General features: G+C 41.6%; 1 protein-coding gene across 7 annotated transcripts in view; it reads right to left on the minus strand.

The window, feature by feature from the left end:
* Positions 1-305: 305 nt before the first annotated feature.
* Positions 306-16415, minus strand: part of CIMAP2 (ciliary microtubule associated protein 2) — a 46141-nt gene continuing 30031 nt past the window's right edge. For all 7 annotated transcript variants that reach the window (XM_074265848.1, XM_074265846.1, XM_074265841.1 and 4 more), the window contains 4 exons: positions 11871-12032; positions 3876-4004; positions 2755-2888; positions 306-737 (listed from right to left, as the gene is read on the minus strand). In XM_074265848.1, the coding sequence (XP_074121949.1) occupies positions 617-737; positions 2755-2888; positions 3876-4004; positions 11871-12032 (546 nt within the window). In that variant the 3' untranslated portion in view covers positions 306-616. The remainder of the gene's footprint in view (positions 738-2754; positions 2889-3875; positions 4005-11870; positions 12033-16415) is intronic.

Genomic DNA, 16415 nt, shown 5'->3' on the forward strand with positions numbered 1-16415 from the left:
TACTGGTGGAACTCCTTACCTGTTTCCTACCCACCTAATTCTTTCCTTCCTTCCTCCCCATGCCCCCAAGCTCAGCTTTGGTCATAAGGTCTTAGTGAGGAGGTCATGAATTACACACACACACATGTACACACACACACACACTTACACTCATACACATACTCATACACATATGCACATGCGCACACATACACTCATACACACACATGTGTGCGCACGCGCACACACACACACACATACAGCTTTGCCCGATGCTCTGCTCACTTCCTTTTGCACCTGCCCAGTCCCAACAGAGGCTCTCTGCATTCCCCTCAATCTACACTTTAATGTACCAAACCCCAGAAAATCTGTTTTGAGAAAGGATGGACCCTTCCCATGGACCACCAGCATTTTGCTTGGTTGACCTTCTTTCCCAGTTAAACCCAGGGTTCTCTTTGGACTGTCCAGTCCTCTGATCTCTTGAAGCAAAAGTGTATCTCAAGTGTCCCAGCCAGTCTGGGGGGCTAGCGCCAGGCTGATGTGTCGAGATGAAATCCCGGCTTTGCAGTATCCTCTCTCTCTCCTAAATCTCCCTCCCTGAGTCCCCACATCCCTTGCCTGCCTCCTACTTTGTATATTAAGGTTTCTCTGCAGGCCCTGGACGAGGACATTTTTGCCAGGAAATTGGAGGAGGGGATTCGCAACTGTGATCAAAAGGCTGAAAATCCTTCCCTTTGTTAAAGGGGGTGATCCGCTGCCTAAAAGAAACAGAAACAGAATAAAGGGGGGGGGGGAAGAACACATCAGAAGACGGGAACCACTGGTGGCCTATAAATGATCGTTATCTTATCAAAGGTACCAGTGCTTTAGAACGGGACAGGACCTTAGAGAAGTACCCTTTTCACAGATGCTGAAACTGAGGCCAGAGAGAGATTAGCAACGGTTCTACACTAAAACACAGTAGTAAGAGGTAGGGCAGAATTTGAACCCAAGACCTCTGACTCCAATGCCAGGACTCATCCACTAGACTTGGATGCCTTCTGGCTCTATCCACCCATAGCACTTTACAGAAGAATAGCAGCGATAATTATCCTCTTTGGACAGAGGAGGACAACAGACAGAAGGGTCTGGCTAGAAGCTAGACTCAAAAAAAGTGAGAAAAGCCTGTTTCTGCCAGGCAAATCCAACAAATATTAAGTGTACACTAAGCAGCTAAGAGGAGCACAGACCTGAAGGCACAAAGGCTCAGCTCCCTGAGTTCAAATCCAGGTTCAGACACTTGCTAGCTGTGTGACCCTGGACAAGTCACTTAATCCTGTTTGCCTCAGTTTCCTCATCTGTAAAATGGCCAACTAAATACACTAGTATCTTTGCCAAGAAGACCCCCAATAGAGACACACAGCTGAGAAATGACTCAACAATAACAACAATAGGGAGACAAAGATCCCTATTCTGGGACTTCTACTACCTACATCACATATAGATTTGGTTTTAACATGTAATATTATCTATGATGTTTTTTTTATTCTGTGGATAGAGTGTCAGGCCTGGAGTCAGGGAGGTCTGAATTCAAATCCAGCCTCTAAAACTTCCTGGGCTCATGGGCAAATCACTTAACTCTGTTTGCCTCAGTTTCTCATCTGTAAAATGGGGATGCTCTATAGAAGAAAATGGCAGACCATTTCAGAATCTTTGCCAAGAAAATCCCACAAAGTCCATGGGGTCACACAGAGTTAAACGGGAACAAACGGCAAAAACTACATTTTAACTTGGTTCAGTGGAATTATGGCAGCAGGAAGGTAGCAGCTGCTGCCAGTAATTCTAATGAGGGCACCAGCCTCTCTTCTAGTCTCTGGTTTCATGTAGGCTACAGATAAGAGGAGGAAGAACTCATGCCTTGTAGCTGGTATGGTGGGGCTGACTGTGTTGCCAAGGAAGAGAGCGAGAGAGCAAACTGCAGCTTCCCTGTGGCACAGCAGTGACATCTGTTACCTGCTTAACTGGGCAGCTTTCTACCTCTCTACTCTGTGTCTTCCTGGGGAAGCCTTCCGAATTGGGCTGTGCTGTCATCTGAAATGTTCTGCCAGAGGACCCTCAAAACTGGGCATCTTCCCAGCCTTCCTTACTCTCCCTTTTGTAGCTGGCAGTCAGAGCTCAGGGGAGGTAGGTAGATCCTGCCCTTTGAAATCAAGAACCACCATAGGGAGAGAATTCTAAAGAAAGCAAAGCTAAAGTGAGGAGGAGATTAAACACAGAGGCTCCTAAGTCACCCAATTAGATGGCACAAAACTCAGGGGCTTCAGAAAGCAGCTAGAAAAACTCATAGGTTTTCACTTAGACCTACGGACTTTTACTTTGTATACAGATTTAACACCCACAATATTCTGCTTTCCCAGTCTGGAGGGAAAAGGAATGAGACCCTTTCCAGAACCCCCAAAACTGCCCAGCTCTGCAACCACCTAGAAGTGTGCCATGATGGACAGAGTAACGGCCTTAACGTCCTAGTCTCAACTCTTCCAGGAACTTGCTGTCACTTGGGTTTAGTTGTTCAACTTCTCCGATATAAGACAAGGTCCTTAGATGTGATGACCTTTGACTCACAGCTCTGACAGTCTATGACCTTGAGAGGGCCCTTGCTGATCTAAGAATCTGTGACTTAAATCATACCACCCGAAAGCTGATCTCAAGAATCTAACCTCCCACCTGCATGTTCATCCTGAGAGCATCCGCCCCATCACCGAGCCCAAATTCCCAGGGGATCCGGGATTCACTTACTGCATTACTTGTTCCTTTGTACGGTGATCAAATGGATAGCGGTTCGATTTGGCCAGGTAGAGCGAGCGGTACCTTTGCCGTTTATCTTTTGCCTCGTGTTTTGTGTGGTTGTAGCGTCCGACACCCACTGGGTTCTGAAAGGAGCAAGATAGGAACATAATCTACAAAGTTGTCAGATGCTTACGCTTGCCAGTGTGGACATCCCCAGAATGACAGATTCCGATCAATGTTGCGGTGAGGTTCGGTGGGTGGAACTGCACAGAGGCGGGGGTACAGATGGACGTCCTCATGATGAATCCTCCCATGGCAGCAGTTTTATTTGGGGGCAGTTCTAATATGCCAAGTCTTTACAACAAGCTCAAGTATAATTCTCTAAAATCCTACTTTCTACAGGAAGCCTCCCTAATTCTAGGACCTTCACTCTGTTCATTATTTTTTGATTTATCCTATTTATATCTTTATATATCCTATGTATATATCTATAGCTATACAACCTACAGATTGTAAATTCTTTAGGAGGAGAGTCTACCTTTTGCCTCCTTTTATATCCCTAACACTTAGCACAGTGCTTGGAATACAGTAGGTACTTAATAAATGTTTACTAATAGATTTTCTCTCTGCAGTTCTCATACACTGTGTCTAGTTTTGCCCTCCAAGGTTAAGCAGGATAAAGGTCTTTCATAGTACAGGCAATCCTGACTCAACAACCATTCCACTGCTTTATTTTTCCAAAGGACCCAATACACCAATTTCCCACCTCCTTATATCCTGACTCTTGAATCTGTGAATTATGGGACTTTTTGGCAAATGTTTCAGAAGGATTCCCCAACTCAATTATTTTTCTCTCTGTTATTAAGAGGGTGAGGTGGTTGATGTTTGATTTCTCTCTGGAAATAAGGTATTGTTGTTTGGTTTCCCTTGCAGAAATAAGAGAGTGAGAGGGTTCTTGTTGTTTTTTAATTCTCCTTTAAAAGATTATGGGATGGCTTGCCCATCAAGGCAGATTTTAAATAGTTTCAAATATTCCTGGAAAGGATTGAGATGGCTCATTCTGATCCCGGTCACAGCAAACATTGTTTTCTCCTTGTCCACCCACCCTCCCCAAAGTGATCCCCACTTACCGTGTTTCCAATAAAATTCTGGTAGTATTTCAGGTCCACCCTCTTAGCAGATGATCCAAATGGATGTTGGCTGATTAACTCATATCTTGGTATAGGTTTAGGGTCGTAGGTACCGGGGCCCAGGTTAGTCTAGGAAGGAGAAATGGTTGATGAAGCCAAGGAGAAAGTCCCAGGAGGATGCTTCCCCTCCCTCTTCCCTCCTTCCTCTACAGAAGGTTTCCCACCATTGGGAGGCAACAGAAAAGTTTAGCACAGGGACTTAGGGGAATGGGAGAAGATGAAGGAGCTAGACAGTAACCTGGGAGTAACCTGATGATGGAGAGAAGAACAAACCCCCTCATGGCACATTCTAGGTACATATGGGTCCTGCTATAGAGGTTTGCTCACCATGACTCTGAGATGGACAGTAAACATATAACAATGACTATTTTATGAATGGAAAAACTGATGCTTTAAGAGTTATTTCTATTCTATTATTGAGAAACTGGGGGCTCCGTTTTCTAGGGCCAAGGGTGATACAAGTCCATCCTCAAACACGGATCAAGCTCTTTCTGGTTTCCCCCCTCCCCAATGCACAGGCTAATTGGGACTCAGAACTAAAACAAACCATTAGTTGCCAAGGCTTGGCCATCATAGCCAAGCCTTATCTCCATCCTCAAAGCACTAACGCAGTGGACCTCAAAGGAGATTGGCATAGGTGATGTAATGTAGCAAAATTTTTTGGTCCGCTGATTTTAGGGGGGCTTCTGTTCTAACAATAAATCAGGAATCCTAAATCTTCTGGCTTTGGAGTCTACCCACGCCCAAATTGTCTGATTCTGATTAGACCCCCTCCTCAATTCATTTCTGTCTGATAATCTGGTCAGTGAGACCTCTCCTCTGGGCCATAGAATTAGCACATCAGTGATAGAAGCTGGATAAATGTGTCTTTGCTTCTGTTTCTTTGCTGAGGTCTCTTGAAATTGAGTCTATTTGTGATTTCCTTTACAATTACAATAAACTTTTCCTTTTGACCCCAAATTTTTGGGGTCCCCCTTCTCAAACTCAACATTTGGTGGCCCATATATGGAGAGTCTGGCCTCCCCTGGCTTGATTCTCACCTTGTCAAGGTAAGTCTCTTTTTTTCTCCCACAATCCTATAGCAGGACATCCCAAGCCATTGAGAGAAGGCTTGTCTGGGTCGCCATGAGCTCCACGCTCATCAAGTTTTCCTTGCTTGAGGACGGCCAGACTTGGAAATTCTTGCAATTTTCAGCAAAGTTCCTAAGGAACCTTTCCACCCTCTCACCTTCTCTGGGATGCAGAGAAGTTGGAAGTGCCATAGGATAGCTTTTGGCAAAATTTTAAGGCTTTTGGCAAAGATGGGACAGTCCTCTTCCATGTCATTTTGTCTGTGTCTGCATCTCTGTGCAGAACATCTGTGTCATGTTTGTTCTGAGAGCTAGATTTTGCTATCTGGAAATAGTTACAACTCAACCAGCAAGAAAAAACCTCTATGCTGTAGTTAGAATGCTGGGAAATTTTCTTAAAAAGCCTAACTTTGTTTCTGTGGACTTCAGCTCTGGCCAAGCTAGGGGCTACACAAAAAGTCAGCTAATTAAAATGAAAATAACACTGTAGATTCTCAAAGTCTTGAAAGCAATGATTAGGAAGTTTGGCAATTATTCATTTTTAGATTGCTAGGAAAATTCTTGAAACATTGGAGATAATTCCAAGAATGTACCCCATTCTAGAAGAAAAGAAAAAGGAAAACAAAGCAGGTAAATAGCAACTTTTTGCTAACCCTTCCTTGACTCCTATCCTGTCTGGAGTTCCCGTTCTGCTCCTTTGGTATCAAGGGACCCTCTCCACTCCACTCCCCGGAATGGTCCTGAGTGTATCTCAGTTGTGGGGATTACTAACAAAATCTTTAGAGCCCAAGTCCTTCTGTTTGCTGATCCCTCTCATCTCAGATCAGATTAAAACTCAAATTCTGCCTCCCCTGTAGAAATAAGAGAAGTAGCCCTGGGGGACCTTACACAACCTTGCCCAAACACCTCCTCAACCTAGCTTGGAGTAATGGGGATGGAGCAGGGATAAGGCTCCAAGGTCAGCGGTCCCTGAGGATATCCTGGCACTAGTCACCCCAGCTTTCAGCAGATTCTGTCCAGGAACTTCCCCCAGAAGCACCCAGAAAGCCGGTCAGCTTCTGCATTTGGTAAGACAGCCATTCTCTGTCTCAATTATGGATATATATTAGCTATGTAATTGATGGCAAATCATTTTATCTTTGCCTAGTCTTCTGATTCGTCGAGAGAAATAATAATAGTTGTGGTGAAGACCACATGATTGCAAAAGTGCTTAGCATAAAACTTGCTCTCTGAATGTTAACTGCTTTATTAGATATAATTGCTTCATATTTGATAATTTTATGGATTGTTTTGATGTGACCAACAGAAGGATTTCTCTATGTGTGTAAAGTAATTTGGGAATTGGTCTGGGATGATAGTAAAAGCAATTTTAAAGGGGTTCTCATTAAAGTCCACTAAAGGGATCTATTTGCAGGAGAGTTTGGGACCACTTTAAAAACTCTAGTTATCTAGAGTCAAACCTCTGAGGGCCCTGTCAGTAGAAACTGGCACCTCAACCCTTGGCTCACAAAAGAGAAATGAGTTTTGTGAATTGGAAAATCAACAAATTGTATTCAGTTTGTCTAAGACATTTAATCAGAATCTAGGGAATCTCATGAAATAAAATTAAGTCAATTTTAAAATCTGTTCTATCTCAATTTTAAGAATTGTCTTATTTTCTTCCTAGAACAAAAGGGAAACTTATTTAAGGGAACAGAAACTACAGACTATTTGGCTATTAGGAAAGTTCCAAATATTGAGTTATTTATCATGTTGAACCTTATCAGTTACTTCCAGGGATGAGGTGTAAACTCCTTTCCCCCTTCACAGAGTCGAGGGAGCCCAGGAAAGCACTAAGAATAGTGGGGTGGGCAACAGCAAGCTTGGCCCCTTCCCTGGGTCTCTGTCAACTCCCTTAACTTAGAAGCTTTTCAGTTTTCTTGGAACCATTATCAGGGTAAGCAAGGTCATCAGCCCTGAGAACTGAGCCTGTTCAGGATTTCTAGTTTTTAAACAAGGAATGCCTTTACTAAGAATCGATAAGCCGTATAATGATTGATCCGTTGCACCAGGATAGATTTAAACATATAAAACATGTTAAACATCATCTCCTATGGGTTTAAGTCCTGGCAAACTTTTAAAATAATGTATCTAGCCCTAAGCTGTGATTAGTAGAATTTGCTATTAGAGAGAAAACCTCTTGGGACTGTAACTGATATTCTCTTGACTTCTGAATTGGATTGCCGGATCATGAAGTCAGTAGCCCAATCCTCGAGAGAAATGCCATCATTACTCAGAGAATGCCTTCCTGAAATGTCTAAATGAACGACTTATCTAGGCAAAAGCTGGGAGGACAACTTTAGCCTCTGCTTAAGGTGGGATCCTCCTGACTCAGTTTCCCAGTTCTGTTTCCTTGCTTCCCACCTGATTATTCCTGAGTCTGGCTAATTATTACTACATGATCTGCCGTCAAACAGATCCAAGGATTCCTTCTCCTTTCATGTGTGTGCTCTGAGGTCCAAGCTTGAAGGACTGCTTTGATGCTATTATCATCATGTCCCTGCTTTTTTCCTCGTATAGCAAATTTCCATAATCAGAGCAAATGGTCAGTAGAAGCCATGGGCCAGAACAAGTATCCCAAGGGACACAATGATTTTCTACTCTAAATCTCAAAGATGCTTTTTTGCATACCATTGCATAAAGACTACAATTTCTTTTTGCCCTTTAAGGGGCAAATCCAGGGGGACGCAACCCCCCACCAATGTCCATAGCCAGTATGGGTTAGATGGTCTCTTGATCTGCAGCCAAGAGGGGCTACAAACCCCTAACTTCCAGTCCCCTTCCCCCCACACCTGATTGTTTAAATCAGTTTGTTAAAACCCTGAAAGCTAAACTAATTTCTTGCTCCTGAACTAAAGCCTTTTACTCTGTATGGTGATGAAAGATGGGCCAGGCCTAGGGGCCTTGACTCAGATTTTTGAACCCTATCCCAAACCCCTTCCTTACTTCTCAAAGAACCTTGGTGTTTTGGGGGTGACCCCCCTGCCTCTCAGCTAGCTGAGAAAGCCTCTAAGCTCACCCTAGGCCAACCATTGTTGGTTCTACCCCACACACACCAGGCTTAGAGCATTTTAGAGAATTTTAGAATTGGGGAAAGGAATGAGAGTGAACATCTATACTGACTCCAAATATGCCTTTTGCATGCTCATGGGATTATGTGAAAAGAAAGGGGACTTTTGACAGCAAAAAATTATTTATAATTTCCTCATTAAACATGCAGGGGAAATTCCACAATTATTGCAAGTGTCCATGGGCCTAAAGACACCAGAAGGGAGATTCACTTTAGGCCAAGGGGAGCAGGCTTGCAGATTCAGCTGCTTGGCTGCTGCCTGTGGGCCCCTGACCATGGCACCTTTGATTTTCCAGCTCCCTGATTCTTATAGCCTCATATAGCTGGTTGTGGAAGAAAGGGGACAGCTCTTTCTCCTTCTGGGTGGTCTCAAACGCCCTCAGGCCAGCTTCTAACCCTAGAAACAAGCCAGGGGAACTTCTTTTGGGCCTGCCCAGCTCTTTGCTGAGCGGAGCAACCATGGCCCAGCCTTCACTTCTCAAATAACACTTAAGATTAGCTTTCTTTCTTTCTTGCTGTTTTCCACTTTTCCCAGGTGTGCCTTTAACAGCTCTGAGGATTAGAGTCTTGCTCCTAGTATTTTCTCTCCAGCTCTCGAGGTCTCTTCCCTGCCAGTGGGAAGATAACTCCTTAGTCTTCAGTCAGACAATGGGGACATTCGGGACTGTGGAGGTGCCCTTAGCATCCCCAGGGCAGCCCACAGATGGTGCATTATTTGCACTAGATCCTCCCCTCCCCCCCCACGGGGAATAACTTTAACCTGATTATCTCCTGTTTCCCTGCCAGAAAGCATCTCTTACCCGTATAATGATTGTAGGATATCCACTCCAAAATTATTCTGGCAAATGCCCTCCTGATCCTCCTAGCCTACCTTCCTTAAAGCTTCTTCATAACCTCCTGAGAACATATAATGTCCTGTAATTGTAACCATCCTTGGAGACAGCTAACTGGGACCCCAGGTACTCATCTACGGGACATGCTTTACTTTGCAAAATGGGTTTTCTATTCTATGGATGTTTCTGAGGGATCCATTAGGGTGCTTGCAGCCCCCACCCTTTCATGGAGACAAAAACGGGGGTTGGGGAAAAACATTCTTTGGGATTTATCCTGGGAGGAACTGTTTGGATGAGAAGCATTCATGAAAGCTTCATCACCTCCTGCAACCTCCCTCTGGGTGGGGTTCCTGGCTATTGCCCCCACTAACTCCACTTTTAATTATTTTTGCTCATATTTGGCCCCTGCATTTTTAACCTACTTGTGAGATTTGTTTCCCCCACGTGCCAACCTATGAACTTTAACCTATTTGTTCCCCCTGAATACCATCAGGTAACTGATTCCAATACCCAGCACCCCTCAGAATGCTGTCACATGTCTCCCCTCCTCAGTTGGCCCTCCACTAGGCAGGGACAGCTTTATGCCCCTTAGCAGCATGAAGCAGCCTCAGAAGATGAGATCTCTATCCCTTTGTCCCAAATGAATTTGGGGGATGGGTGCTTGAGAGTGGAAAATGATGTATTTGACAATGATTTTGTGGTCCCCTGATTTTAGGGGGGGCTTCTGTTCTAACAATAAGTAATCCTAAATCTTCTGGCTTTGGAGTCTGCCTCGGCAAACTCCCATGCCCAGTCTGTCTGATTCTGAATAGACCCCTCCTCAATTCATTGCTAACTGATATTCTGGTCAGTGAGAACCCAATTCTAGAGACCACTTCTCTGGGCCACAGAATCAGCATGTCAATGATGGAAGCTGGATAAATGTATCTCCTTGCTTCTGTTTCTCTGCTAATTCCTTTTGGAATTCAGCCTGAATGTACAATTACAATAAACTTTGCCCCTTGACAAGGAAATGAGTTCAAGCCTGCAAATTCTTTTAAGACATCTCACCACAGACCAGAGTCTGTGACCCCAAAGCTTTGGAGTCCCCTTCCCAACCTCAACATAGTGAATGAGCTTGTGATTTCCCTGATACTAGGGAAGACCCAGATTTGGAACTCCTTTCACCAACATGGGTTGGCACATTCTCTGTAACATATACCATCAGACAGCTAGGGTCACAGTCAGAATCTGCCAGAGGTTCAAAGATGGCTTTTTATCCATTACACCCAAACATGGAACCTGGGCCCTCAACATTCCTTGGTGCAACTTGACCCTGATGAACATATAATTGGGAAATAGTTTTTAAAAATAAAGATACACTCTCAATGTTAAATTTTAAAATTGTTAGTGTGTGGCCCACAGGGACCCTTTAGTACAGATTAGTGACCCCGTTTTAATCTGAGTTAGACCACTGCATTAACAGGCAACTTCCCGGGCCGCAGATTTAAAGTCAGAAGTGATCCAAGAGGTCATCTGGGCCAACTTCCTGATTTTATGAAGGATGAAACTTTTCTGCCTCCCATAGTCTGGTCATAAGCACCTTGAGGGCATCTTGCTATCCCTTCACCCTAAACAGAATCCACTGCTCCTCCTCCCTTATCTCCCTCTTCCCAGTTTGTTACCCCATCTCATTCCCGAAAAACCCGCTCCACCTCCACCCTCAGTTGCAAAATCCCCACCATGGTTACTCCCAAATTAAATATGATGTGTCAGGGGGATTGATGCTCTCTTATATGTTGGGGACCGGGAGGAAGAGGGGGAAGAGCCAGGCAAAGCTTTCTCTAAAGAGAAAGGAGTTAGACCCTGTGAGGAAGAAGTACCTATTTGTATTCTATGGAAACTAGGTGCAGCTCATGAGTCAATCAACAAACATTTGGTAAATACTGTGCGCCAGGTAATAAAAACAAAAGCAAGTATTTATTTAGCTTTCAAAGTTCACAAAATACTTGATATGTGTTATATCATTAGATCTAGCGAGGGTGAAATTACGGAGAAATGGCAGCAGTTGTGACTCCTTGCTGAGGGGTAAACTAGAAATAACAGTAGAGAGTTCGCCATCTTGTGGTAACTCCTTGCTAAGGGGTGGACTAAAAATAATAGGGAATTCACCATCTTGGCCCTTATCCAGAAAGTGAAGGAGGGTCCCCCAAGCAAAACTGGCTACTGCCCACTTTGGGGAAGATCTCCCCAGGCACAAATGTCATGTGGTTCAGCAGGGAAGGGGTGGGGGGATCCCCGTTAATGTGGAAAACAAAACTATCAATAACGGCACCCCAAGGGGCATACAAGATAATTCTTTGGCTGATGTGACATCTAATGAGGATGGAGGAAGGGATTGGAAGGGCAAGGTGGGAGGGCTGGATCTCTGATTTCACACCTTGTGTGGAAAATGGCTCTGGGGATGGACAGCACCAATTTTTCTGTAATTTCCCAGCCCAAGGTGCTGGGGAAATAAAGGGACTCCTCCAAAGTCACTCAGTATCCCTAATTCCAAAGCCAGTCTTTTATCCATAAAGCCCCTCATGTTGTCCATGTTGCCCCTCACTAGCATATTTGCTTGTATAAATTAAAGAATAAAAATGTACAGACCAGTATAGATGAGACTGCTAGACAGCTAGATGGAACAGGCAGGAAAAACTGAATTTCAATCCAACCTCAAGCACTCACTAGCTGTGTGACCCTGGTTAAGCTAATCTCTGCCTGCCTCAGTTTCCTCAACTATAAAATGGGGATAATAATAGCAATTGCCTCTCAGGATTGTTGTGAGGGTCAAATATTCTTATTCTCTCCCTTGAGTCGCTGGAGAGACCCTGAAACATGGACTTAAGTAACAAGGGAGAATCTGGGAAGGAAGGAGAAAAGGGCAGCAGAGACCACTGACCTGTTTGATGGGCCATTGGCTGGGAGTAGAACCGTATATCCTCTCAGAGGGGACAGTTGGATTTCGGATTAGTTTTCCAAAGACTCCATGTTTCTTCTTGGCATTCGAATTTAGCTCGTCCACAAAGCTTTTGAAGGAGAACAGCTCTAATGATGGTTTTTTCTAGGGTCCAAGAACAATGCCGAGAAATTATAATAAAGAACAGACACCCTTCCCTACAGTGAGAATGTGATATGAATAAATGGAAAAGATGCAAAAACCTGATAGATTTCAAAGCTCATGGTGTTTGGGGTCCTGGGCTTCCCTTCTCTTTCTATATTTTCTTTCTTGAAGGCCCCATTAGCTTCTACAGGTTTAACTATTATCTCTAGGACTATGACTGAAGACAAAGTGCTCTTCCCAAATGGTTCAAAGGTCTAACCATACTCAGTTAACACCAGTGATTTCCTGTCACCTCCAAAACCAAATATAAAATCCCATTTGTCATCTAAAATCCTTGGTCATTTGGACTTCTCCTACCTTTTCCATTTTCTCACCCTTAACCTAACCTCCACATAATCTGTGATCCAGCAATGAGCCTCCTCACCATTATATTTGGTCTTCCATTTCTTAGTACTTTCTTTTGTATTTGTTTGTCTTTGTGTTACATTTTGAGTTGAGTTCTTTCCCTCCTCTTCCCTTCCAACCCTGCATTAGAGAATGCTAACATTTGACATATATATATATATATATATTTATATATATATGTATATATATATATATATATATATATATATATATATATATATATATATATATGTAGAACCATATATTACATACTTTCATATGTCAATTCTTTCTCTGGAGTTAGATAGCATCTTCCTTCATAGGTCTTTGTTGTTGATTCAAGTGATCATATTACTCAGAATAGCTTAGTCAGAGTTATTCTTCAAAAAATATTGCTGTTCATGTATACAGTGTTTTATTGCTTCAGCTCATTTTACTCTTCATTATTTCATGCAAGTCTTTCCATGGTTTTTTATAATCAACCAGCTCACCATTTCTTACAGCACAAAAGTATTCCATCATAATCATATATCACAACTTCTTTAGCTATTCCCCGAGGGGCAGCCCAGCAATTTCCAGTCCTTTGCCACCACAAAGAGAGCTGTTATAAATATTTTAGAACACAGAGGTTCTTTTCTTTTTTTCCTCTCACCTAGGGAAACAGCTGTAATAGTGGTATTGCTAGGGCAAAAAAGTAAACACAGTTTTAGGACAATTTGGGCATAATTCCAGATTGCTCTGGAAAATGGTCAGATCAATTCTCAGTTCCACCAACAAGGTATCAGTGTCCCAAACTTTTCACAACCTCTCCAATGTTTGCCATTTTTTTTCTTCTATCATTTTAGCCAATCTGATAAGTATGAGATGGTATCTTAAAATGTTTTAATTTGCATTTCTCTAAACAATAATGATTTAGATCAATTTTTCATATGACTATATATATGTGTGTGTGTATATATATATGCCTTTGATTTCTTCCAAAAATTGCCTGTTCAAATTCTTTGACTATTTGTTGTTCTTCTAATTTGTCCTTTGTTCTGGAAGACCACCTTGACAGTAGGGAGGTGATGCCATGACTATGCAAGGGAAGTGGACTTAAGTGAGGGAGGGATGTGTGCAAAGTCACCTGCCTCACTTTCCCTTCCAGAGTCTTCTGGGTCCAGTGGCCAAATATAGATCAAAATGACGGAAATGGCCCTAGATGTAATGGGAGACTTTGGCCTTTTTAAGCTAGGATCTTCAACAGGTCTCAGTTTGACTGAGGCCACACCCATTCACTAATTAAAGCTAGGTAGCAATAGAGGCAAAGACTCTCTTCTTTTACCTAGTCCAAAAAAAATCTGAATAAATGAATCTGGGAGAAGAAAACCTCAGGATTTCTGGCCAAAGCAGAAATAATTGCTATTTACATTGAATCTGAGTCATTCAGGACCCAAACAATGACTAAATGGGGCTTAGCCTAAAAACATTAAGGAATTAATTAATTAATAAAATTAAGTCAATTAAGGAATGACTCATATTCTTATAAATTTCGCTCCATGCTCTGTACATTTGAGATATGAGGCCTTTTCTTTAGAAACTAACATGTTTTCCCCCCAAATTTAGTGTTTTTCTTCTAATCTTGGCTACATTTTGGGGGGGGGTTGGTACAACACTTTTAAAATTCAATGCAATGAAATTATCCACTTTATAACCTACAATGCTATTTCTTGTTTATTCATAAATTCTTCTACTATTCATAAATCTGTTAGATAATATTTTCCACATTCTCCTAATTTTTCTTATGATGTCTTCCTTTATATCTAAATCATTTTTACTTTTTCTTGGTATATTTGTAAGACTGATGCATATATCTAGTTTCTGCCAGACTGCTTTCCAGTTTTTCCAGCAATTTTTTTTAAATCAAATAGTGAATTTTCCCCCAAAACTTAGATCTTTATGTTTATCAAATATAAAGTTATTATAATCACTTGCTACTATGTTTTCTATATCTCCTCTATTCACTGACCCATCTATTCTGTTTCTTAGCTAGTACTATATAGTTTTGATAATCACTATCATAGAATACAGTTTAAATCTGTTTATTGCTAGGCCTCCTTCCTTTACATTTTTTCATTAATTTCTTTTATATTCTTGACCTTTTCTTCTTCCAAAGAAATTTTGTTAATATTTTTCCCATCTCAGTAAACTAATTATTAATAGATTAATCTGAATGGTACTAAATAAATAGATTAATTTTAGGAGAATTGTCATTTTTATCATATTGGCTCAGTCCACCCATGAACAATTAATATTTGTTCAATTATTTAAATCTGACTTTATTTGTATAAAAAGTGTTTTATGATTAGTTCATATAGTTTCTAGGTTTGTCTAGACAGGTATAATCCCAGATATTTTATATTGTCTATAGTTATTTTAAATGAAATCTCTCCTACTATCCTTTATTGGTGAGATATATATAAGTTGGCAGCATTTATATATATGTACATACATATATATAAATGCTAACTTATGTAGATTTATTTTATATCCTGTTATGTTGTTAAAATCATTGTTTCAACTATTAGTTGACTCTCTAAGATTTTTAAAGTATAACATCGTATTGTCTGAAAAGAGAGATGGCTTTATTTCCTCATTTTCCATTTTGATTCTTAAAATTTCTTTTTCTTATTGATAGTGCTAGCATTTCTAGTACAATATTGAATGATATTGGTGATAGTGGGAAATCTTGTTTCATTCCCTGTTAGGTTCTTACTAAGTGCTAAGTCAGTACATGACAATTTTCTAGTTCCGGCCTTTCCTGGTAGTTTTTACTTGTGAATTCCTGGAGAAGAGCTTGAATGCTCAGGAGGAGCAAGTTCATTGGTTGGAGTAATTCTTCCCAGAAGCCCTTGCATTATCCCACGCTCATTCTCTGGGAGGATAAAGAGGGCAGCTCTGGAGAAGATAGGGAGTCTCTGCTTTAGACCAGGCTTGATGTGGCTCTCTGCAGGAAGGGAAGTCACTTCTCTGGACGAGAGTTAATGGCAACTGTCTGGAGACAACAGCAAGTTACAAATTGGCGTCCACACGTGGGGCAAGGACTTTTCCTTATCCTGACAAGGACTTATTCTGAGCCCTTCAGAGAAGCTAGCCCAGACCTTTGCAATTTGGCTCCTGAACAGGGATGGACACGGTCCTGATTCCAGTGGAAAAGCCTCCCATCCAGATCTCAGTCTCTCTGACCCAGAACGGTGAGTAAAAAGGAAATTTTGTTAAAGATTAAGTGAGAGTGCTAATAGATAAATAAGGAACTTAACTTGTTAAGGGCTAAACCAGCAATCTCTTATAGTGAAATGGGGCAAACGCCTTTTGTTCAAGGAAAATGTTTGGAGAGCATTATCAAGGTTATGAAAAGTCAAGGATTGATTATAATTTTGGAGGATATTACTGAACTTTTAAAAACTGTGAAGGTCATATGTCCTTGTTTTTCTCTGGAAGAAGAATTGGATCCAGATGAATGGGAATTAGTAGGAAAGCAATTAGGTGAACACTACAATTCCAGACCAAACTCAATTTCCAAAGATATACTTCATACCTACAATTTAATCCAAATGGCTTTAAAAATTGTTATTCTAAAGGAAGAGAAGGAGGAGCAAAATGGGGAAGTGTCAACTAAACTAGGTGAAAAGGATGAATGAGATAACAATGAAGTTAAGTACAATTCTGAGCAACAGGAACATTTCTCATCTCTTCCCTCAAATAACCCTTCAGGGGTAGAGCAAGAAAGAGGAGGGGAAGAGGCAGAAAGACAAACAGAATTGCCTGTGAAGCAGCCTATGACAAGATTAGAAAAAGCATTGGTTAAAGCTAAGAGAGAAGGACAGGATATAAGTGATTTTATGCATATCCTGTGATTGAAGATATTGACTCTATAGGTCATAAAAGGAGAAAATATGCACCTTTAGATTTGAATAAAATTAAATATTTGAAAAAAGGTTGTACCCTTTATGGGGCTAC

Source organism: Sminthopsis crassicaudata, chromosome 4 (assembly GCF_048593235.1).
Source record: "Sminthopsis crassicaudata isolate SCR6 chromosome 4, ASM4859323v1, whole genome shotgun sequence".
NCBI classification, from domain to species: Eukaryota; Metazoa; Chordata; class Mammalia; order Dasyuromorphia; family Dasyuridae; genus Sminthopsis; species Sminthopsis crassicaudata.